We start from the raw sequence: 23,577 nt of genomic DNA on the forward strand, positions 1-23,577 counted from the left end.
ATGGATCACCTAAATGGAGATCATATCTAAACGGAGACTTCTGAAGGAAAACAATCTGAACCAAATTGTTTAGGATGGGATCATCTAGGAGAAGGTAATTTAAATGGAGACCACCTAAATGGAGATCATCTAAATGGAGATCATCTAAACGGAGACCATTTAAGCGGATACTTCTAAAGTAAAACCATCTGAGTGGAGTGCTTCTAAAGAAGTTCATCCAAACTAAGTTAATACTAATAGAAATCATCTAAATGGTAACGGTTTAAATGGAAACCATTCAAATGGAGATCATCTAAACGGAGACTTTTAAAGGAAAACCATCTAAACGGATTTCTCTAGGGTAGGATCATCTAGGAGAAAGTAATGGTAACTATTTAATTGGAGACCGTCTAAACGGAGATCATGTAAACAGAGATCATCAAAACGGAGATCATCTAAACAGAGATCATCTAAACGGAGGCTTCTAAAGGAAAACCATATAAAAGGATTTCTCTAGGATGGGATGATTTAGGCGTATGTAATTTAAGTGGTAACTATTTAATTGGAGACCACCTAAACGGAGATCATCAAAACGGAGACCATCTAAACGGAGATCATTTAAACGGAGTTTTCTAAAGGAAACCATCTAAACGGATTTCTCCAGGATGGGATCATCGAGGATCATTAGAACGGAGTATTTTAGAAAGGGATTATTCAGGATAAGGTCGTTTAAACGAAAACCATCCAAATTAATATCATCTAAATAAAAATCTCCGAAAGGAGATAAAGGGTACAAATGGCACAACGTGTACAAATGGAACAAAATGAAACAATTTTCAGGGTCAAACAATCCATAGTAAAATCAATCTAAAAATATCAATCTAAATGGACAAACAATATTTAAATTAGGAGACAAATCATTTTACAGGGAGACAAACTTTTGTAAAAACCGGAGAAACTCTGAAATTAAAAATCATCAACTAGGGCTATTTTTTAGAGGTGGTAATAATCCAGGCAAAGATGATCAGATCAAAGGGTAAAAAACTAGTTTTTCGCTTTAGAGGATCGTGCAAAATACAATTTTTGCAAAATACGTGTTAGGGATTTCTTTTTTTTTTCTGAGGTCGGGGGAACAAAGTGAAACTAGCCTTCGTGTGACCAATCCTGTACAAATCTGGATCAAGAGCAATAGAATCAAAGCATTTGGCTGCTGCTATTTTTGGATCCTTTTCTGCCGTCATTGCAGCCGGCGCTAAGATGAGGTAACTGTTCATCCGCAGAAAGAAAAGGTCACACAAAATTTTTGACTTTGGGATTCTTATTGATATAAATGTAGCTCATTGTCCATTCAAAAATAATTATAATTCTAAATGATAATAATACTAATTATACTAATTTCCAATAATACTATAATTTCTAGTTGTACAAAAATTAAAATTTATAATTCTAATTTCTTGAATTAAGAAATAATAATTTTTTGTAAAATCATGCTTACCGTAGCTTGAAGTCAGGATAATTCATTCTGTTGGGGAATCCTTTACGGCAAATACGAATACCCTCAAGTACACCGTTACATGTCAATTGATGCATCACCAAATGAGAATCAATGACACCAGGTTGTTTCAATTCATTGGGAATGATACAACGTACGAAATGTGGTTGTGTTGCTCTCAATGTTGTCATCAAATTATTAAGTTGTTCCTTATATGATGATGATACAGTGGAGAAGCCACCACCTTTCTTACCACGTCCTCCCTTGCCACCAGCATCACCGCCACCACCACCCGATTGTCCTGGATGATCAGCAAAGATTTCAATCAATAATTTATTTGTCGATTTTTTGAATTGATCAACAACAGTGTCGTTCAACGGGTCCTTATTCTTTTCCAACCATCCAGTGATATTGTATGGTACCTATTTGTGGAAAATTCATAAAAATTAAAATTCCATTTCTTTTTTTTTTTGTCTCTCTAAAGTAAATTTTTGGAAACTTACGTTTCCGGCATAATGGCCAATGGCAAAGTGAGCAGCTTGTTGACCAGGTTTTGGTGGTTTTGGTTTCAAGAAGTTAGGACTCTTGCCAAGATGATTGTTGTTCAATTTTTCCTCAAATGTCTTGTCGGTGGCTTTCGGGAACATAGATTCTTCCTCAAGAATTGAGAGAATACCCATTGGCTAGTGGGGGAAAAAAAATAAAGATTAGAATTGTTTTGCCTAACTTGATTTTTGAGCCTAGCAATTATTCCAAGAGTAGCGTTTTCTAAAATTTAACTGAATTTGTTCTGATTTTTAAAAATTTTTACTTTTGCACTACGAGAATCAGTTTGCGATCTACAATGATATTAGCTTTTTTCAAATAAATGAGAAATATTTACATAAATGTTATGATTCTGATTAGAAATTCTAAAATTAGATTACATTTCTAAAATTACAGATTATGTTTTCAAAATTACGGATTGTTTCTAATGTTTCCAAAATTGATTCTAAAATTACAAATTGTTTCTAAAATTACAGATTAAGTTTCCAAATTATGAATTATGATTCTATTATACTTAAAATTAAAAAATGATTCTAGATACTTGCAATGAAAACGCTGCTACTCTTAGTAAAATTTCCCTTTTTTTAAGAGAAACTTTTTGCGCATTTTTCACTTAATTTGGATAAAGCAACGAATTGACTTTATCTAAATAAAAGAAAAGTGTGACAATAGAAAACAATTCACTATACAGTAATGAATAAAAATTCAGAATTTGCATAGTGAAAGACAAAAAAAAGGAGAATACATAAATCAGAAGGCATTTTTTTTTTGGATACGAGCAAGCCCAGCAAATTGGCGAAATATTTTTTAGGTCACAAAAACAAACGCAGCGATTGTTAAAGCATTGTACATTACCTTTTCAATGAGTTCGATGGTCGGTTGTAAATCCATACCAAAATCAATAAAAACCCAGGGTATACCCTGTCGTTCGTATTCCTCTTGTTCGATTATAAACATAAAATGATTGAAGTACTGTTGCAATTTTTCGTTTGTAAAGTTGATGCAGAGCTGTTCGAAGCCGTTGTACTGAACATCAAGTAAGAAAAAAAGGCCAAAAAAATCACACAGAGCACAGAAAGATAGAAAAAAAAATTTATAATTAACGCAAAGGAAATAGAAAATCTCGCAACATCATCTGTAACCTGAAACGAATTTTTAATGTTAGTTTCATGCGTTGGTTTTTTTGGTTTTCTGTCAATGCATGCTGAAAAAAAGGCTTTCGAATCTAGAGTAATGGCATCATTTCCTTCTGATTTTTTTTCGATTCGGAAAAATCGTTCCTTCGTTCTTGTACCTTCTCAATAAGATCAATTGTTTGTTGAAGGTCCATGCCAAAATCAATGAATGTCCACTCAATGCCCTCGCGAGTGTATTCTTCTTGCTCAAGGATGAACATATGATGATTGAAGAATTGCTGCAACTTCTCGTTGGTGAAGTTGATGCATAGTTGCTCAAAGCTGTTGAACTGTTCGTGCAGGATGATGAAAACAAAAAAAAGAGAGGCAAACAGCTGTCAATATACTGCTTTTTTTTGTTGCCTTATTTTTGATGGGTTCTTCAATTTTCGATGGTTTTTGTAATGTTCAGAAATATAAAATGAAGATTTAAACTCGTTTTTTATTATAAATTTCTATATTGGTATTTGAGAAACTAATGATTTGAGGTTTATTTTAAAATGCTTCTAAAAATGCTGCTAAAAATGCTTCTAAAAATGCTTCTAAAAATGCTTCTAAAAATGCTTCTAAAAATGTTTCTGATGTAAATGTTTCTAAAAAGTTTCTTAAAAATATTTCTGCAAAACCTTCTACAAACGTTTCTGTAATGATTTTGAAAAGTTTCTAAAAATGCTTCTTAAATGTTTCTGCAAAATCTTCTACAAACGTTTCTAAAATCTCTAAAATGATTCCGAAGCATGTTTCCAAAAGCACTTTCAAAAATCTTAACAATTTTGCGTCTCAATAATTAACCGAAAAGCAACTACTCATCGAAAATTGAAGAAATGAAAAAGGTCACTGTGAAAAAGAAAGATGTTATTATCAACCAAGTATCGGTTGTTCGAGATGTTCAAAAAAAAAAAAAAAAAAAAAAAATGGATATGACCAGGATTATGTTTGTCCTAGTTGGATGACACTTTTTGGTGCCTTTTTTAGGGTTTCAACACTTCTGTAGTGCCTTTAGGTTTTTTTTTTGGCGGGGTGATTTTGGTTATCATCAAGGGTTTCTGTATAAGGTTCTGTATCCCTTTTTTAACCCACTGAATCATGATTTTTGTTCTTTGTTTTTTTTTTTTTGAGGTGGAAAAGGATTAAAAAAAACGTTTCTGCTACGTTCTTTAGGTGGTAATGAATAGAATGAAAAAGAGAATGAGATTTGCGTGCGAAGTGAAAATACCTTTTCTTCAAACATTCCAAAAATATCAAAACAATTTTGTGCATCACATCCTGTTCCTTCTTTGTATTTTTTGGCTTAGATTTTCTCTCTTTTTTTTTTCTTTACTGGTACCTTTTCAATAAGTTCGATACAAGCGGCCAAATCCATGCCAAAGTCAATGAAGGCCCATTCAATGCCTTCCTTTTTATACTCTTCTTGCTCGAGTACAAACATATGATGATTGAAGAATTGTTGCAATTTCTCGTTGGTAAAGTTGATGCAGAGCTGCTCAAAGCCGTTGTACTGTTTTTGAAGAAAGGCAAGAAAAAAAAAACAAAATTGCAGAAAAAGGAAATAAACAGAAAGGATGTTGAAGTTTCGTAATTATTTCCGTAAAAAAAAATTCAGGAACATAGGCAAAAATGTTTCAGGGTCCTCTTCACGAAAAATAATTTCATTGCAGAGAAAGGATTTATGATCTAGCTGATCAGGAATAAAGCATGAATTCTGATGGAGTTTTTTTCTCACTGATATTTGAGAAAGGAAATTGAATGCGAGAGTACAGAACAGAGACAAAGAAAAACAGTGGACAATCACTTTATTAAAAGCGTTAAAAAAAATGTTGTAAAGCCTTGGTTTTGCCTTTTTTTTTTTTTTTTTGGATCGTTAGCATTGTTTTTACGATCCTTTTTTGATTCGAGTCTCATTTCTCTAATACCTTCTCAATGAGTTCGATACATGCGAGGAGATCCATGCCAAAGTCAATGAACGCCCATTCAATGCCCTCTCTTGTATATTCTTCTTGTTCAAGGACAAACATATGATGATTGAAGAATTGTTGAAGCTTCTCGTTGGTAAAGTTGATGCAGAGTTGCTCAAAACTGTTAAACTGTTCGAGCAAAGGTCATAACATAAGAGAGACAGTGTGATCAATTTTTTGCTATTGTTTTCAAATTCTGTCTTTAGGTAACAAAATCTAAAAAAAAAAACCCTAAGGGTCAGCCTTTAGGATTCAGTATAGTAAAAATCGTATTTTGATTATCTAATAATCTTTATATATTCTTTTGGTTGGTACTGGATTTATCCAAAAATGTGTGTCTGTTGCACTTTCTGTGTTACCATTCTAATCTGCAAAATTTCCTTCACAAGTCTTTCACTTATCGAAGTCTTTTCGATTTTCTTTTTTTCTTTTGTCTCAAAAATTAATACTTCAACAAGTGAAAGAACCTGTTGGCCGGCTCATTCATTAAATGAACGGTAAAAGAAATTTTTGCCATCTACCAAAATAAAAAAAGATTCGACAAAAAAAAAAAAATTTTTTTTGGTAAAAGTCCACTGTTTTTTGTTGATTCATAATTTCGTAATCCTTGATAATGATGATGATGATGCAAATGGGTTTGGGGTCACAAACCAGTGTTTTCTTTGGGGAATTGGATGATCGTTTTCAGATTTTTAAAATACTTCGGTAAAAAAAAGGGGGTAAAAAGGGTTCATGCTTAATTCATTTGGTACAACCTGAAATTCTCCTTAATTGCTTCTTGAAACCCGAAAATATTCTTAGGATTTGGTGTCTCCAAACAAAAATTGAAAATCAACAAAGGATTCCAAAACGGGATTCTACAATATTAAGAATCGTAATTGGTTCTAAAATTCACAAAAGGTTCTAAAATTGGTACAGATTGGTACAAATTGGTTCATTTCGGTACAGATTGGTACAGATTGGTACAAAATGGTAAAAATTGGTATAGATTGGTACAATTTGGTAAAAATTGCAAGGGTAGAAAACAACAGAGTAGAATTTTCATTATGAAGGCAAAACAAGGGAGAATCGGATTTCAGTGAATGGTCTCCAAAAGAAAGTCATTCGACCTTTTGGAGTTCCTAACCTTTTCAATGAGTTCAATACAGGCTAGTAAATCCATTCCAAAATCAATGAACGCCCAATTAATTCCCTCTTTTTTATACTCTTCTTGCTCGAGCACAAACATATGATGATTGAAGAATTGTTGTAATTTCTCGTTGGTAAAGTTGATACAAAGTTGTTCAAAACCGTTGTACTATAAAATGTTGTCAGTACAAATTTAATTTTAAAGGGGAAAAAAAAGAAATTAATTACTAACATATATCCTATTTGGGTGTTCCTGTTCATTATTGGGGATTTTTTTTTTTTTATTAATATTTCAGTAATTTTTTGATTAAATCCTTTTTTTTTAAAGGATAAAATCAAAATTTTTTTTTTTGGAAAAAAAAGTGGGAAACTTACGTCGAAGATTTCAAAACCAGCAATATCTAGTACACCAATGAAATGTTGACGTTTTTGTTTGGTGTCTAGGGTCTCGTTACACTTCTTGACCAACCATTTGAAGACTCTGTCGAACATTGCCTTTGACATGGCACCAACTGAATAGGCAACTTGATCCTTATTACGACCTTGGGTGACAAATTCATTACCGACTTTGATTCTTGGTTTCAATAAATTCTTGTAGAGATCGGCGCAATCGACACCAAGTAATTTGGCGACACGGTCACCTTCCTACAAAAATAAATCAAGTTTTCAAAATTTTTTATTAAAAATTTTAATGAAAATCGTTGGGATTAAAAATTTTTTAGTGATTCTAACCTCAGTGCCATCGGCTTCAGCCTGTTCTTCTCGGCCTCTTTGCTTGAATTTCATTCCTCCCATGTGCATCACAGATGCAGTGATCTTGTAGATGTCGTTCTTCTCCTCCTGAGTGAATCCAAGAACGTCGAAGGCTTGCTGCATGGAAAAAAAAAGAAGTTTGTCATTAATTTCCAATTCTTTGGATGACTTGTGTGCTTAAAATCAGAAACGAAAATCTAAATTCTTTTTACCGTAAAATGAAAATTATTAATTTAATACCGATTTTAGGTACTAAATTGTCATTTGGTTCTATTTTGATACCTAAAATCGGTACAGTTTTAGTACTTTCTTTATACAAGTAAAAAGGGTAAGAAGGTAAAAAAATTTACAGATTTTCCTTTTCTGATTACATAAATTTTTTTTTTTTTTTTTTTTTTGCAGAGGAGAGAAAAAAGAAGCGGAAAGTCAGAAAGCAAGCAGACGTGACAAAAATTAGCAGTTTTTTTTTGATGCTAGAGACAGAGAGACATCTAGCAAAAAAAGCATTTTTGAAGCATTGGAAATTTCACAAAAGCAAAACTATTTTTTTTTTTTTCGAACAACACTTGAGCACAGAGAGCCGAAGCTAAAGCACAAATAGCCGCTTCTTCCCTGAGGCTCCATTTTTAAGGGGGTGAAAAAATAATCGACGAAGACAAAATCGTATTCGTTGTTTTTTCATATTTTACGAACCACACAATTTCTTCGGGTTCTAAAATTTTCTCTGTTTTTTTTTTTTTTTTGGTTTTGCAAGTTGCTTTCTCTTGCATATATAACCTGTTTTCACTTTCTGATTTTCATGCTGGAAAAATTCTTGAAAATCTTTGTCAGCTTCTTGAAAAAAAAAAAAAATCAAAAAACGAGGTAATTTTTATTCTGTAAATTCCTCCAAAGGACCAAAAAGAAAAGGAAAAGAAGTATTTCAAAACATGTTATAAAAAATTTTTTCTATAAGGATTTTTGGGTGTTTCTTAGAGGTTGATAATTAAATATTTTTTTGCGGAAAGTAACAATTTTCCGAATTTAGGATAAAAACACAAGGAGATTTTTGGAATAAATTTTTGGAGTGAAAAAAAAAGAAAGAAAGAAATGGGAATCATATCCGTGGGACTTACGTCCGTTAAAACACATTCCTCGCCGTCATCAACATTGGGGATGGTAATTTTTCCCTGAGAGACGTTGTAATAGTCGTAAATGTTGTTCGATAAGAAACACATTTCTGCGAAAGATGTAGATAATTAATTTCTTCTTTTTGTGGCATTCTTTTTTTTTTATTTTCTTTTTTAAAACATCGCAGCAACATCGAAGTATTTATAAAATAGAATCTAAAAATAAGCAAATAGGGGGGGTTTTTTTTTTTTTGCCAATCGGGGAGCGGGAATTTTTTTTCCTAATCTTCTGATATAAAAAAAAAAAAAAAAGATTGTACGTCGAATTTTTTCTCCCGCCCCCCGACAGCGACAGCCGCATGCAGTATAATATGGTTATAGCAGGAAGCTGTGCGGAAGGGGGGCGAGAGATTTGGAGCTATCCTCGAAATCATTCGTGATAATTTTTTTTCCTCATTTTTTTTTTTTTTGTTTTTAGAAAATCATTTTTTTCTTCCTCAAAATTTTATATTTAAAAATTTTAAATTCCAAAAGAGGAAAAAAAAAATACACGAGTGTCAAGGTGTTCCTTTCTGCAGCTAGAAATGGACTTACGTCCGTTTCTTCCATGTCAGAAGCGTCGTTGACACCGGGAATTCTCGTCTTACCCTGGCTAATGTAGAAGTAGTCACCAATCCGGTTGCTCAGGAATGTCATTTCTGTGTGGCATTTTTGGATTTTCTCTTTTTTTTTTTTTTTTTTTTTGGTTCAAAACTCATCAATTTTTCCCCAGAATTTTACTCGTTTTGGGGGGAGGTTTATAAATATAAAACAACGCGTCGCAAGGCATAAGAAAATAATTTCGGTCAGCGATGTGAAACTTGATGCAAAATCAGAAATTAGGTTTTCATATTTGCATCAAGTTTTTCATTTAGGTTATTTTAGGAAGAGAAAAAAAAATTGAAGAAAGAAAGAAAGAAATAGGAAGAAAGATAGTGATAGAAGAGAAAAAAGTAATTTGCTGAAATGAAGAAAAATAGTGTTTAGTGATGCTGTAAGAATTTGTTTTTTTTTTTTTTTTTAGTGAATCGTGTTGAAGAAGCTGAAACAGAAGTAGAGAAATGGAAAATGTTTTTGAGTTGTAAAATAGAGACAGTAAAATGTGGACGGAATTGTGTTGGATCAAAATTTTGCTATAGCAGATAAAGATTTTCATTTGGTTTTTAGAATTTTGATTTGGGTTTTAGATTTTGATTTGGTTTTTAGATTTTGAATTGGGTTTTAGATTTTAATTTGATTTTGTTTTGGAAGTGAATTAAGATAAAGAAAATGTTGTGAAAGTTGAGAAAATAGTTTTGGTTGAAGATAAAATTTGTTGGATAGAGATAATGTTGTAACTGTAGAAGAAGATACAAACTATGCTGTTGTAGCAGTGCAAGAAGGTACAGATTTATCTGCAGCAGTACAAGAAGATACAGATTTATCTGTAGCACTACAGGAAGATTCAAATTTAGTTGTAGCAGTACAAGAATTTGCAGATTTAGCTATAGCAGCACTGCAAATAAATACAAAATTTAGTTGTAGCAGTACAAGAATTTGCAGATTTAACTATAGCAGTATACAAGAATTAACAGATTTTTCTGCTGCAGAATAAGAAGGTACATATTTATCTGAAGCACTAAAAGAAGATCAAAATTTAATTGTACCAGTAAAAAAATTTACAGATTTAACTGTAGCAGTAGAAGAATTTACAGATTAAATTGTAGCAATACAAAAAGATATAGATTTATCTGTAGCACTATAAAAAGATACAGATTTCTTTGCAGCATCAAATAAAAATTCTGTTGGTGTTGTAATGAATAAATCAAATGTTGTAGCAGAACAAAATGATACAGATTATGTTGTAGCAGTAGATAAAGATTTTGTTGTTGCAGTAGATAAAATTATTGTTGCAGATAAAACTATTGCAGTAGATAAAAATAATGTTACAGATAAAAGTATTGCAGTAGATAAAAATATTGTTACAGATAAAAATATAGTTGCTGATAAAAGTATAGTTGCAGATAAAAGTATAGTTGCAGATAAAAGTATAGTTGCAGATAATATTGTAGATGTAGTAAAAGAAGTAGAGAATACAGAAATGGAGACGTAGAGAAAGTAAGAAATATGCGGCAACATAGTTCAGACAATCAACAACATATATATATATATACTAAGCACAAAAAATTTTTTTTTTTTTTTGGCAAAATGTTGACAACATTCTGGCCAACATTAGTGGAACTCTCTATAATGTTTGTACTTTTTTTTTTTGTCGTAAAATTTTATTTTTAGAGCCCACTAGCAGAAAAAAACAACATGCACTTACATCGGTAACAATAAGTTCCTCGCCATCATCAAGACCAGGAATAGTGGTTTTTCCTTGTGACACAAAGTAATAGTCACGAATGTTGTTGGACAGCAAACACATCTCTGTATAGATAAAATGAAAAAAAAAAACAAAACATGCAGGTCAGCCATTATGAACCATGTTCCATGTGGTTTTTTTTAATGGGTTCTTCTCATTGTAAAAAAAAAAAATTGGGAGCCATTTTTGTCTATAAATGGTTAGAAACAGCGAGTTCGCTATTTCAATTTCTAAGGGAATATTTTCTACAGATTACAAAAATCACACCTAAATTGGTGTTAACGGTATCAGTCATAATTGGTTTTTTGTTCCTTTTTGGATTCCTTTTTGATCACAGTTCCATTGGACTGTTGTTAAACTAAAAAAAAAATGCTAACTACAGCAAGGTTTAACGTCCTTCAGGAAGTAGAATTCCTTCTTTGAATCAAGCAAAGCTTTTTTTAGACTATATTTTTATAATCCAAAAAAACAAGGAAGAAAAATTCATTGCCAAAAAAATGATTGGGAAACAAGAATCCCGCACGATATCCGTTCGGCGGTGGTTCTTACGTCGGTCAACTGCAATTCCTCTCCATCGTCTACATTGGGAATAGTTGTTTTTCCTTGGGAGACGAAGTAGTAGTCCTGGATGTTGTTTGAGAGACAGCATAATTCTGTATATACGAAAGGAATAAGGAACTCAACAAATTAAAATAAAAACAAATTTCCAAAGGACACTAAAGAATCTTATCCTTTCTTCCTCTTCCATTGAGATCATTTTTTGCACCATAAATCCTTGACACACCTATTTTTTGTCCAGGGTAGGGGGAGTTTGTTGAGAAATAAAAGGTATGGGAAAATCACCTTTCTTGGGATTGATGAAAAAAGGGAATGAATATTTATAAATTTATTGGTAAAAAAAATATTCAACTGATAATTTTGAATTATAATTTAGTGTATTTAAAATTTTACTAGAAGGAAATTATTTCCGTTTTTGTTGAATATTTTTCTTGGGGGAAAAAAAAAATTTACTCTTACCCTTTAAGCCTTTAACTGATCCCGACATAATCTGGTAGAAAATGTGATAGGAACGCTCGAGTGTTTGTTGGGAAATTACACGAGCTTTCTCCAGTAGATCTAAAAGAAAATTGTAATTATTTTAGGCTTTTTTCATCCGCTTGAGAAAGGAAAAATTTTTTTCTCCTCGATTTGAGAACAATTGGATTTTTTAATTTTGAATGGAGAAAGGGAAGAGGAGTATTTTCTTTTTTCTCCTCCATTGAAGAAGAAAAAGGAGAGTTCCTTTTTTTATTCTTCCAGTGGAGGAAGAAAAAGGAAAACCCTTCCTATTCTTTTCCACTGGAGGAAGAGAAAGAAAAATTCCTTCCATTGTTCTCCACTTGATGAATAGTAGGAATATCCCATTCTCCTCCATTGGATAAACAAAAAGAAAAATCCCTTTCCTTTTCTCCACCATTGGAGGAAGAGAAGTAAAAACCTTTTCATTCTTCTTCACTGGAGGAAGAGAAAAAAAATCCTTTTCCATTTTCCTCCATTGGAGAAAAAGAAGGAAAATCCCTTCTCTTTTCTCATCCACTGAAGAAAGAAAAGTAGAGTCTTTTTTTTATCTCCTCCATTGGAGGAAGAAAAACCCTAACTCTTAAGGACGAGGAAAATTATTCATTTCCTCGAAAAAAAAAAAAAAAACAAACAAAAACAAAAAACTTACATGTCTCAATGTCGGCACCAGCCAACTTTCCAGAAGGACCAAAGTGAATACGGATGAATTTACCCTAAACGGAATAATAAGTTTTACTAAATACCAAGAAAAAATTACTCTTTTTACACAAAAAAGTGATTAGTTTTTTTTTACTTACGAAACGAGATGAGTTATCGTTACGGACGGTTTTGGCATTACCAAAGGCTTCAAGTACGGGATTTGTTTGGACGACCTGATCCTCAAGAGAACCCTTCTTCTTAGCTGATTCATCAACCTTTTTCGTTGATGCACCGACGGTGGCAAAGTACGCAATTACCTTCTTCGTGTTCTCAGTCTTTCCTGCTCCGGATTCACCAGTAATCAACATAGACTGATTTTCGCTGTCTGTAAACATTAATGGAGTTTATTATTTTGTTTTTGCCGGGAGTTTTGATATATTGGTAAAAAAGATGGTATTTTTTTAGATGAAGAAGGAAAGGGAGATTTTTTTTTCTTCTTCCTCCATTGGAGAAAGAGAAGGGAAATCCCTTTCCATTTTTCTCCATTGGAGGAAGAGAAAAAAAAATCTCTTTTTATTATTTTCCATTGGAGGAATAGGAAGGAAATTTTTCTCCCTTTCCTCTATTGAAGGAAGAGATAGAAAATCCCTTTCGGTTTTCCTCTATTGAAGGAAAATTCCTTTCTATTCTCCTCAATTGGAGAAAAATAAGGGAAATCCCTTTTTATTCTAGGAATAAAAGGAAAATTCCATCTAATTCTTCTCTATTGGAGGAATAGGAGGGAAATCCATTTTCTTTCTCCTCTATTGGAGGAGGAGAAGGAAAATCCCTTTAAATTCTTCTGCACTGGAGGAAGAGATAGAAAATTTCTTCCTATTTTCCTGCATTGAAGGAAAAGGTGGAAAATTCCTTCCTATTTTTCTCCGTTGGAGGAAAAGTAGGGAAATCCCTTTCTATTTTCCTCCATTGAAAGAAAAGGAGGAAAATTCCATCCCATTTTTCTCCATTGGAGGAAAAGGAAGGAAATCCCTTCCTATTCTTCTCCATTGGAGGAAAATTCCTTCCCATTCTTCTCCATTGGAAGAAAACGAGGGAAAATTCCTCCCTATTCTTCTCCATTGGAGGAATAGGAGGAAAATTCCATCTAATTCTTCTCCATTGGAAGAAAAGGAGGAAACTTCCTTCTAATTCTGCACCATTGGAGGAATAGGTGGGAAATTTTTATCCTTTCCCGTGAAACATAGAAAAGGAAACCTTTTTCTCTTTCTTTTCTTGTTCCTTAATTGAAAAATTATTTTTACAAAATTTTTTTTGTTTCTATTTGTAATTTTTTTTTGTCTTTTTAAAATTTTTTTTTTTTTGCGAAAAATAGAACTTACTCGTCAACATGTTAACATAGGCACCATCAGAAATGGCGAAAATGTGAGGTGGCACTTCACTACGCCTCTTGCCACGGTACATCTTGGCACAACGTCCAGTATAGACGGGGAATCTCTTGTAGGGATTGATGGCCACACAAAACAGGCCAGAATAGGTCTGTAAAATTTTTCAATTGATTAATTTCTTTTTTTTATTTTCAATGTTTATTTGATGAAACAATCTTTATCAACAACATCAACAATAACAGTAAAAAATTAATAAAATAAATAACAACTACAACAACAACTACAATGACAATAAGAGCCGGTCTGCAGCTCTTTGTCAAAAGATTTTTGACGAAAAGAAAAAAAAAATTGTCCAATTGATACAAAATATTAAAAATTTTTTTGAAAAATTGATAATTTTCATGTTTTTTGTATGCCAATTTTCTTTTCGTCAAAATTTTTTCAAAACAATATATTTTTTTTTACAGCAAAATTTCTCGTGTTCTTTACGAGTTTTTGCTGGGACAACACCAAAAATTCATTAGTGATATAAAAAAACACAAAATACATATATATATATATATATATATATATATATATATATATATATATATATATATATGTAAAATTTAAGAAGGATTTTGTCTTTACGCGATTTAGAATGAATTTTAAGAAAAGAATATTTATCATATAAAGAAAAAATCCTTTTTTTGATAATAATAATTAATAAAATTAAAAAAAAAAAAATTGAACAGCAATCTGAAATAATCACACGAGAGATAGTTGGACAGGTCTGCTATCCCAACACCTCGACATCAGGCTAGAAAAAAAAACAAATGGATGCTAAAAATTCCTCATGCCAAATTCTTTGTTCATTTTGCAATTTTTTTTTTTTTTTAATAATTTTTTTTGAAACAGAACAATTTTTTTTTTAAAGAAATTTTTCTTTATACAAAAGAACATTTTTTAAATTAAAATTTGCCAAAATTATAATTTTAAAAAGTACTTTAAAAATCAATAGAACAAAGCAAATAATGATGGATTATACGTAATAGCATTTTTTTATCAATCATTTTTTTTTTTTGGAATGAGAATTTTAAAGAAAAACAACAACAACAACAACAACAAAATTTTCAGAAAACACAATGAAAAATTTTTTTTTGACGATCCATCCTCTTAAAGTCTCTTACGTAGATAAGCTTAAAGTAGTAACGTTGTTTCAAGTTGTGCAGTACTGAGGCATCATTCAAATAAGTCAAATTGGACATATCCTCTGCCTTCTCATACTTGGGTGGATTCACTTGTTGCAAAAGATCCTTCTTAAAGTCCTTGGTCTAAATTTTGATTCAAAGAAAAAAAAAAGAAAAAAAAAGGGGAAAAAAAAGAAAAAAAAATTAGTCATTATCATGAAAAAATAAAATTTTCACTCACATAAATCATTTTGTTGTAATAACGTTGTTTCAAATTGTGTAGAACAGACGCCTCATTAAGATATGTCAAATGGGCTAAATCTTCGGATTTTTCAAATTTTGGCGGATTCACTTGTGACAGCTGATCCTTTCTGAAGTTTCTAAACTGCATGTTTTTCATGTTTGTGTAAATTTTAATGTTTTTATTTTTTTTGTTTTTTTTTTTTTTGCCTCCAAAATTATATATAAAAATTTTATTGAAATATTTAGTAAACTTTACTGTTTTTATGATTTTTTTAAGAGATAAACTTACTTATATGCAAAAATTATCCATTTGACAAAAAATGTTGTATTTTATGCAGAATTATGTATTTTATGCAAAATTCTGTGTTTTATGTAAAATTTTGTATTTTACGCAAAATTACGTATATTTGCGAAGATTTACGCATATTTACATATAATTTCTAATATTTACATATATTTACGCATTTTAAAAATATAATAAATTTATATTTATATAAAGTTATGTATATTTACGCATTTTTACGTATATTTACAAATATTTAAATATATTTAGGCACATGAAATATATAATAAATATATATTTAGGTAAAATTACGTATATTTACGCATGTTTACAAACAGATACGTATATTTACGTAAAGTTACGCATATTTACCAATATAAAGTATATTTTTTGTGAATTAAAGAAATGTGTACAAAATGTATGGAAATTCTTTTACTCAGAGTTACGTATATTTATCTCTATTTACGTAGTTTAACGTTATTTACGGAAACTGTTGATATTTACGCCAATTATCTTTATTTAAAGGGTCTTAATAGGTAAAAAAAAATTTTTTTTTAAGTATTTATTAAATTATAAATAGCTAATTAATAAAAAATTTTCCCACCGCTGTCACCTTTTGCTAAAAATTTATCCCACCGCTGCCACCATTTAGTAAAAAATCATTCCCACCGCTGTCACCATTTGATAAAAATCTATCCCACCACTGCAACCATTTTGTAAAAATCTTTTTCATTGCTGTCGCCATTTCTAATTATTATTATTTTCTCATAAATTAATTTATTATTTACAAAAAAAAAAAAAAATTGAAAGAAATTAAAAATTATTTCGCCCAAATGTCTAATTTTATCCACATTGAAAAGAAATAAAAATGTAAAATATCAACAGGTTTTTAAAGGGGAAAATGGAATTTGCCAAAGTTACGAAACAGCCACATGTTTTGCTAAATAGTTAAACAAAAAAAAAAAAAGAGGTGGGGGAAGGAAAAAAGAAGAAGATTTCATGTCTCCCTCGCGCCGGTTGCATCAGAAAGTGTCGTTTGGTATTTACACTGTTTCTCTCTCTCTCTCTCTCTCTTCCTTTAGTATCATGTGTTCTCTTTCTCCCATTCTTCGACTCTTCTTGCGTTCGTTCTAAAATTACCATTGACCCGCGTTTCGAAATGTGGCGTTTCGTTTTATTATTAAAAGCCCCCGGTAACTTCCAAGTCGCTAGAATGTCTAACAATAGCGTTTTGGGCTTCAGTGACGAAGAAGAAGAAGACGACGAAAAATGAGAAGAGGGTTTGCTGAACCTCATTACGTAATCTATTTAAACCAACAAGTTCGCTTCTTCTCCCCCCCCCTGCCCAAACTACATTCTCTGCTTTTTTAGCTCCATCTAAAAATAATTCCAAATTCAAAAATAATGCGAGGGTTAAAAAAAAATTCCCTTATTCTCAAAAAAAAAAAAAATGCAATGCTTAGAATTTATATTTATGAAAAAATTTGAAAGGATTTAAAAAAATTTTTTTTTTTGTAATTTACTGGAAATTGTTTATTGAAAAAAAATTGAAGATTAGAAGAATTGGGTCAAAATTTATTTTTCACATGAAAGAGGAAGGTTTTAAATTTCATTTGTCAAAATTTGATACGATCATGAATGAAGAAAGAGAGAGGGATGGAGGGGGGAGGGTAATTCTCTTATTCCATTTCCTTAACGTTTTTGTATGTGTCTACGTATGGTCAGAGAGAGGCCAAAAGAGAGAGAGAGGGTCGTCGGTGTCTACATGAAGGTGCTATTCTGTTCTTGAAATAGAGTCAGAGCGACCCGATACGGTATGAGATGGTTGTGTGGTGGTTTTACGCCGACGCCCCGGCGTCACCCTACCTTTTTGCTTAAATTTATATATATAGTGCAAGTCTTTTTAGTGAAAATATATATCGCTAAACAGTTTGCCTCTTTTAGACACTCTTCCGTCCCTGAATTCTCCTCATCAACCCACCCGCTATTTTTTTTAAAGGAATCTCTAAACAATAGGATTTTTTATTTTTTACTTCTTTTTTTTAATTTTCGTTTCTTCTCAATTTACTCCATTGGAAAATTTGATTGTTATTTTTTAATTTTCATTTTTTTAATTGTAAATCGATTTATGGACTTCTGTTAAAAATTAACTCACTGAGGAGGAGAAATTTAAAGGGAGATTAAAAAAAAAAACTAAAAAATAATTTCTAAAGAGAGGGAAAGAAAAAGAAGGGACAATTCAATGGAGGAAGAAATTTATAGAGAGGGAAGAAAATCGAGAAAAAATTTAATGGAGGAAGAAATATTTAGGGAAGGAAAAAAGTAAGGAAAATTTTAATGGAGAAAAACATTTCTAAGGGAGAAAAAAATTAAGGAATAATTTAATGGAGAAAGAAATTTCTAGGGGAGGGAATAAGGATGGACATTTTTAATGGAGGAAGAAATTTCTAGGGGAGAGAAAAATGTAAAGACAATTTTAATAGAGGAAGAAATTTCTAGAAGAGAAAAAGTCAATTTTAATGGAGAAAGAAATATTTCAAGGGAGAGCGAAAAGCAGAAGGCTAATTTAATGGAGGAAGAAATTTCTAGGAGAGAAAAAACAATTTTAATGGAGGAAGAAATATCTAAAGGGAGAGAAAAAGAAACGAAGGATATTTTTAATGGAGAAAGAATTTTTTATTAGACAAAAAGTAAGGACTATTTCACTAGGGGAAGAAATTTATAGGAGAGACAAACAAATTAGGGCTATTTTAATGGAGGAAGAAATTTCTAAAGGAGAAAAAAAAGAAAGGACATTTTTAATGGAGGAACAAATATCCAAGGGGAGAGAAAAAAAAATTTATAAAGGGAGAAAAAAAGAAGGAAAAACGTTTTTAATGGAGGAAGAAATTAAATAAAGGAATAAAAAAGAAAGCAAAACCTTTTTAATGGAAGAAGAAATTTATAAAACAGAAAAAAACCAAGGATATTTTTAATGGAGGAAGAAATTTTGTAAAGGAAGATAAAAAAAGAAAGCAAGGTGAATATTTATTGTAGGAGGATGAGGAAACAATGTTCCTCATTTGAAAAAAGGTGAGAAAAAAATAATTATCTGTTCGAAAATTAAAGAAGTAATACAAGGGATCTTTAAATGAAAAAAAGGTTATTATTAAGGATAAGGGAAGAGGAACAAAAGGAATTTCAAAGGAATAATGGGAAATAATTAAATATTCAGTTAATTTTTCAATGGAATTAGGAGAGGAGCAATCAGTTTTATAAAAAAAGAAGTAAAAAGTGTTCCAATGGTTGAAAAAAATGGGTCATTAAATAAAAAAAGTGAAGAGGAGAAACGGGAAATGACTAAATAACAAAGGGATCTATAAAAGGGTAAAGGGAAAATAAAAAATTCTTCGAAGGAAAAGAAGAGCAACGGAAATACTAAAGGAAAAGAGTGAAGTAATCTAATAATTGATAAAAATGGGAAAGGGAAAGGAAGAAATGGAAATTTCAAAGAAGGGATAGGAAATAAAATACCAAACGGGATATTTAAATAGATAAAAAAAGGATATTTAAAAGGATAAAAAAGGGTCTTTTAGAGAATTAAAAAAATTAGACCTTAATAGGTATAAGGCAAAAGTTGAAAAAGGATTAAAAAAAAAGATAAAAAAAGGATTTAAAAAAGGAATAAAAAAGGGTGAAAAAGGATTAAAAAGGATAAAACAAGAATAAAAATTGGATAAAAAAAGGATAGGGACGAGGAGCAACGGGAATACTAAAAAAAATAAAGGGAATTAAACTAATAATTGAAGAAAAGGGATAAGGGAAGAGGAGGAATCAAAATTCTAAAGGAGGAAGGAAAAATAAATAAATACTAAAAGGGTCTTTGAAATGGTAAAAAGGAAATAAGAGAGTCCTTAAAAAAAGGAGGAGGAGCAATGAAAGAAAAGGAAGAGGAGGAATGAAAAAAGGAAGAGGACCAATGAAAAAAGGAAGAGAAGCAATAAAAAAGGAAAAGGAGCAATAAAAAAAGGGAAGAGGAGCAATAAAAAATTTAAAGGAGGAATAAAAAATAACCACGGGAATTTTTGCAGACGGAAGGAAGAAATAAAAAATTTTCCAAAAGGAGAGGGAATAGGGGCAAAGGGAAAAAAGGAAAAGGGGAGAGGAAGAACAAATTCTTATTGACGAATGGAAATCAACGAAACAGTAATGGAGGAGATATAAGAAAAAGGAAAGGAGAAATTAAAAAAAAAGAAAAGAGAAAAAAAGTAAAATTCCAAAAAGAAGAGGGAAACAATCCAATAATTAAACAAAAATAAAAAAACGGAAGGTGAGAAATATAAATTTTAAAAAAAGTCTCCAAAAAAATAAGGGAAGATGAGTAATGCCAATTGTACTAAACAAAATCAATAAAACTAAATATTAAAGAAATTTTTCAATGGAGTAAGATAAGAGGGAAATAAAATTCTTAAAAAAGAAGCAAAAAATATTTTTTAAAAAAAACTATTTTTCAATAAGAAAAAAAATTGTAAATACATACCTCGCCGCCAGGCAAAGTGACGGAAACCAAATCGCCCTTGGTGGCCTTAATTTCACCAAGAAGATAGCCTTCCTTTTCATCGGGTACCCAGCAAGCTTTTTTACCATCATAGGGCTTACTTTGATCAATTCTCTTCTGTTCAAGTGAAACAAAAAGATATGGAGTTGGATCGGGATCCTCTCCCTCCTGTACTACTGGCCTCGGCATCTTGATTTATATTTCCTTTACTTTTTTTTTAAACACAATTTTTTTTTTTATTAAATGTCCTTGAATTTTCTTCAGTGTGTTCACAATGTCCTTTTTCCACTATTTATTGATTTACAAAAAAAAATATATATATATTTATTGCATGTAACTTGTCGTTTTCCCCAAAAAATATTTCGTACGTATTCCTTTATTTTCTTTTCTTCTTCTTTTTTCGTTTTTCTTCTTGCTTCGGCGGCGGACGGACTACTTCTGGCGGCACGATCTGGGCGGCCCTGTCGACAAATTCACATACATATATATATATACATATATATGTGTCTTTTAATTCTCACTCCTCCACCTCCCCACTACTCTTTAAAAAAAGAGTATTTTAGTCGATGAGGTGGGGGGGAGGTCAACGTCGTGCAACGTGGAGAACGAGGTATCGAAAACGCCACAATTAACCCCCTTCCCAAACCCCTTCCTCATTGCAGGAGTGTCGTCCCAAAGAAAATATTTCACAATTTTTCCTCCTTCTTTTTTTTTCAATTTTTTATTTTTCGTTAAAAAAAAAACAAGAGAATATCATGAAAATTGGAGAAACAACATAAAAAATTGAGAATCATCATAAAAAAATTAGGAATCATCAGAAAAATTGAGAATTATCATAATAAATTGATAGCTACTATAAATGTTGACAATTCTAATAAAAATTGTGGATTATCATAAAAAATTGAGAATTAGCATTAAAAACATTAAAATATTATAAAAATTGATGATTATCATACAAATTGAGAATTATCATAGAAATTGATGATAAACATTTAAAAAAATTAAAATATAAAAATTGATGATTATCATACAAATTGAGGATTATCATAAAAAATTGATGATTATCATACAAATTGAGGATTATCATAAAAATTGATGATTAATATTTGAAAAAATTTAAATATTATAAAAATGGATGATTATCATACAAATTGGGGAATATAAAAAAAAATTTATGATTATCATAGTAACAAAAAATAAATACCATCAGAATTGAAAATCAACATAAAAATTAATGAATATCACAGTAATTGATGAATATCAGAAAAATTGAGGACTCATCATCAAAATTGAGAATCAACATAAAAATTGAGGATTATAATAATAATTTGATAAATATTACAGTGATTTGATAATTATAATAAAAATGGTTGATTAACATAAAATATTGAGAATTATCATCAAAATTGATGATTATCATACAAATTGAGGATTAACATAATAATTTATGATTATCATAGTAACAGATCATGGAAATTAAAAATTAACGTAAAAATTAACTATTATCACAGTAATTGATAAATATCGGAAAAATTGAGGATTCTCATCAAAAATTGAGATTCATTATAAAAATTAAAAAATTATAGAATTTTATAAGTTACATTAAAAAAATGAAGATTTAGTATAAATAATTATATAAAGTTTAATATAAAAATTAATGATAATAAAAAAATTGAGGTTTCTTATAAAAATTTACGATTATCATATAAATTTAAGACCACAAAATAATTATAATTAATGTTTGTCATAAAAATTGACGATTATCATAAAAACAGAGAATTATCATAGAAATTGAGAACTATCATAAAAATTAAGAATCATAAAACTGAGAACTATCATAAAAATAAAGAATCATAAAAATTGAGGATTATCATAAAAATTGACGATTATCATAAAAATTGAGAATTTTAAAAATTGAGGATTTACATAAAAATTTTAAATTACATAAATTTAATACCATCATAAAAGTTGATGATTATCATAGAAACTGAGAACTATCATAAAAATTAAGAATCATAAAAATTGATGATTGTCTTCAATCATCATATCATCGTTATCGATTATTATAAATGTAATTTTAACTTATTTTTACGATTGAAATTAATTTATTATTATTATTATAAAAATATCAAATTCAATTATAAAAATCATTAAACTGTATATGCCAATTATCATAAAAACAATAATGAAATAAATAAATCGTATAAACTATTATAGTTGTAATCCTGATGTTTATGATAATAAATAAACAGTTACTATGTAAATAAAAAAAAAAATTTCTCAATTTTTAAAATATTTTACAAAATAAAAAAAAATAATTTACAAAAGCTGTTAATCCTCAAAACTTTTGTACTGTCTGGTTAAAAATCCAAAAAGTCACCCAAAAAAAAAAATTAATAAATAAAATATCAAAAGTTTTTCATCACAATATATACGAAGAAACACTATTTTTTCGTAATCCTTGTGTCACAAATAATTGTGGGATCGAATCACACACCAATGAAAAAAAAAATGTTGAAAAAAATATATATTCACTATTCCAACAATAATTAATATTTGTCAGAAATCGTGCACTTTTTTTTTTATTTGTCGATCATCACCACAAAATAACTGCACTTTGTTTTTTTTTTTTTTTTGCAGAAAATTAAAAAATTCAACACTTTTTTTTTCTCCCCCTCCCTCCGACGGTTTCGTTCCTTGTTCTCGCACGTTGCAACAAAATTTCCATTTCTCATTTAATAATAACAAAAAAAAAAAAATATATATATATATATATATATATTTATATTAGTGAAAAAAGAAATTTAAAAAAAATTCTTCTTTTCTTTATAATAAATAAAAAAGAAAAAAAAGAAAATGGAAAATTTTTTTTTTTTTTAATTTTTTTTTTAAAAAAACAACCGACGTGAAGGACTTACGTTAGAGAGCCGTTCTGTCAGGGATTGTAGCAAAGGCTCTCAATATAAGCGCGTGCAACGTGATCCTAGCATGTAACAAGAAAAATGATTGGCTTGTGGCGTCAACCAATCAGAGCGCTCGTTAGTTACTGGGCCAATCTACCTTTTTAGGTGGAGATGATACCAAAATTGTGACAAGAGGGTGCGCGTACGATCACCAAAATGCTATGAGGAGTAGCGTTTTCAGAAAGGGAGCGACAGAAAAAGAGAGAGAGAAAGAGAGAAAGAGAGATGAAAATAGACTTTCAAGAGGAAAAACAGAATCATCGAGAGGAGCCTTCCTCATCAACCTTCTTGGTGGCTCTTCCTCCACCACTTTCCCCTCTCCATATTCTTTTCTTCCTCCTCCAATGTTCCTTTATTCTCCTCTTTTTTCTCAAAAATTTATCCCCCCCCCCTCTCCACCGACTTATCACACTCAATTTTACTTTTCCAGAAAAATCCACAGAATCACACATTTTTGCCCTAAAGAATGTAATAATTATCATAATAAATAAGAATCAGCATAAAAATAAATGATTATCATAAAAAAATTGAGAATTATCATACAAAATCAAAAATTATTAGAAAAATTGAGGACTATCATACAAAATGAAGAATAATTGTAAAAATTGAGGATTATCATAAAAAATTGATGATTAGTATAAAAAATTTTTATCATCATACAAATTGAGGATTATCATACAAAATTATGAATTACTATAAAAATTGATGATTTTCATTAAAAAATAAGGATTAGTATAAAAATGAATTATTAACATAAAAAATTGAGGATCAACATACAA

At 30.3% G+C, this 23,577-nt stretch overlaps 1 protein-coding gene across 23 annotated transcripts in view; it reads right to left on the reverse strand.

Moving 5' to 3' along the window:
• LOC127277465 (myosin heavy chain, muscle) overlaps nt 1–22,853 on the reverse strand; it is a 35,810-nt gene extending 12,957 nt beyond the window's left edge. For 2 of the 23 annotated variants that reach the window (XM_051298610.1, XM_051298602.1), the window contains exons 1-13: nt 22,754–22,851; nt 19,818–20,296; nt 14,773–14,916; nt 13,598–13,754; nt 12,377–12,603; nt 12,229–12,292; nt 11,538–11,636; nt 8,144–8,247; nt 7,008–7,145; nt 6,651–6,920; nt 6,274–6,444; nt 1,975–2,154; nt 1,475–1,893 (exon numbers count right to left, since the gene is read on the reverse strand). In XM_051298610.1, coding sequence (XP_051154567.1) covers nt 1,475–1,893; nt 1,975–2,154; nt 6,274–6,444; nt 6,651–6,920; nt 7,008–7,145; nt 8,144–8,247; nt 11,538–11,636; nt 12,229–12,292; nt 12,377–12,603; nt 13,598–13,754; nt 14,773–14,916; nt 19,818–20,024 — 2,180 coding nt within the window. In that variant the 5' untranslated portion in view covers nt 20,025–20,296; nt 22,754–22,851. Of the gene's footprint in view, nt 1–1,127; nt 1,246–1,474; nt 1,894–1,974; nt 2,155–2,872; nt 3,044–3,311; nt 3,483–4,519; nt 4,691–5,105; nt 5,277–6,273; nt 6,445–6,650; nt 6,921–7,007; nt 7,146–8,143; nt 8,248–10,481; nt 10,586–11,069; nt 11,174–11,537; nt 11,637–12,228; nt 12,293–12,376; nt 12,604–13,597; nt 13,755–14,772; nt 14,917–19,817; nt 20,297–22,753 lie in introns of all 23 variants that reach the window. The other 21 variants (XM_051298613.1, XM_051298597.1, XM_051298609.1 and 18 more) reach the window with 19 other exon arrangements.
• Between the last annotated feature and the right edge of the window lie 724 nt (nt 22,854–23,577).

This window comes from Leptopilina boulardi, unplaced genomic scaffold, assembly GCF_019393585.1.
Source record: "Leptopilina boulardi isolate dan_hultmark-lab unplaced genomic scaffold, ZJU_Lbou_2.1 LbouV2_169, whole genome shotgun sequence".
NCBI classification, from domain to species: Eukaryota; Metazoa; Arthropoda; class Insecta; order Hymenoptera; family Figitidae; genus Leptopilina; species Leptopilina boulardi.